Below are 1,220 nucleotides of genomic sequence, written 5' to 3' on the forward strand. Positions count from 1 at the left end.
CTGTGAGCTCGAATGACCAATCCATTTTGTTTCTTCTTGAAACCGCCCGCTACACTGTATTGACCATGCCTGTAGTGCCGAAACCTATATAAGCGCAGTATTCCAAGCACTCGAAGCGACAACAGCTTGTCATGGGTTAGATGTTCTCACAATGCACCCATATTTCCCTCTCTGGCATACATATATTGTAGCTCTCCCCCTTTCAAGCGTCAACGCCGAATAAACCTTAGCAAAGCCAGAGCTTTGAGGTTAATTTAGCGGACTCAGGCCTTCTAGCCATGCATTTGGTGGTCGGCACAACGTTAGGCATAACATGCCTCCGGCTCCCCTGTTATCCATGCATACTCTGGGTTGCTCATGGCACATGCGTGCTCCATTACTACAGCTGGGACAAACCTGGAATGCCCTACCGTATTTCCCAACTCGGAAAATGCACTCATGTAGGCGCCTCTGAAGGTTTCCCATACAACCCTGGCCCCAAGGGCCAGTGGACTGTCGTAATCTACAAACCCGCCAGCGCCTGGCGGTCGCGGCCACGTGGGATTGTGAGCAATGGCCAATGCCAACTCGTACTCGAGATTTGGGCTGAGGCTGCAGGGTTTCTTGCAGTGAGTAAAGCCTCCCACCGACAAGCTCACTTTCCGCTTTTTGGGATTGAAGGCAATCTGAATCTCAACACCGGCTGCGTCATATCCGGTACTGTGGATGATGGCAAGGGCTACACCCATTTGCTTGACTCTCTTCTCCAAATCGCGGCATGCTGCGTTGACAATTTGATCGAAGTAGACGGCTCGTGACAACTTTGTGTTCAAGTGTTCATTCCGGGGAGATTCTTCGCCCATCCTCAAAAAGAGCTTCGCATTTCCCAGGTTCGGGTCGTTGAGCAGACAGTCTCTGACGCTTGGGTCGCAAAAGGTGTTGATGAGAGCGCGGAGGTGGTCTGGAAGAAGAGGGTGGACTTTTGACACTGGAAAGCCGACGGTTTGTCCCGATTCCTTCATGGGGATACCGTTCATCACTGTTGGTACCACTGGACATTCCGGCCTTTTTCTACTGCTTCCTATGCGAACTTCCCTCGTCGCTCTAGGCCACTTCATGCTTATAGCATTGGTGATCTGACGATACGTCGTTTTTGACCTCTTGAACTGATGCAGGTCCGCGAATATGTACTCGTATGCCTGGTCATTGAGTGGGAGCACTGGAAGTGCATTATGCTGTTA

The 1,220-nt window shown here is 51.0% G+C and overlaps 1 protein-coding gene across 1 annotated transcript; it reads right to left on the reverse strand.

Moving 5' to 3' along the window:
* Nucleotides 1–302: 302 nt before the first annotated feature.
* On the reverse strand, nucleotides 303–1,016 carry FGSG_13402 (uncharacterized protein; the record flags this gene model as incomplete). The annotated part of the gene is made up of 1 exon (XM_011322219.1): nucleotides 303–1,016. One exon carries the CDS (start codon nucleotides 1,014–1,016, stop codon nucleotides 303–305), a length of 714 nt encoding a protein of 237 aa, XP_011320521.1.
* Nucleotides 1,017–1,220: the final 204 nt, after the last annotated feature.

Source organism: Fusarium graminearum, chromosome 2, assembly GCF_000240135.3.
Source record: "Fusarium graminearum PH-1 chromosome 2, whole genome shotgun sequence".
Classification (NCBI taxonomy): domain Eukaryota; kingdom Fungi; phylum Ascomycota; class Sordariomycetes; order Hypocreales; family Nectriaceae; genus Fusarium; species Fusarium graminearum.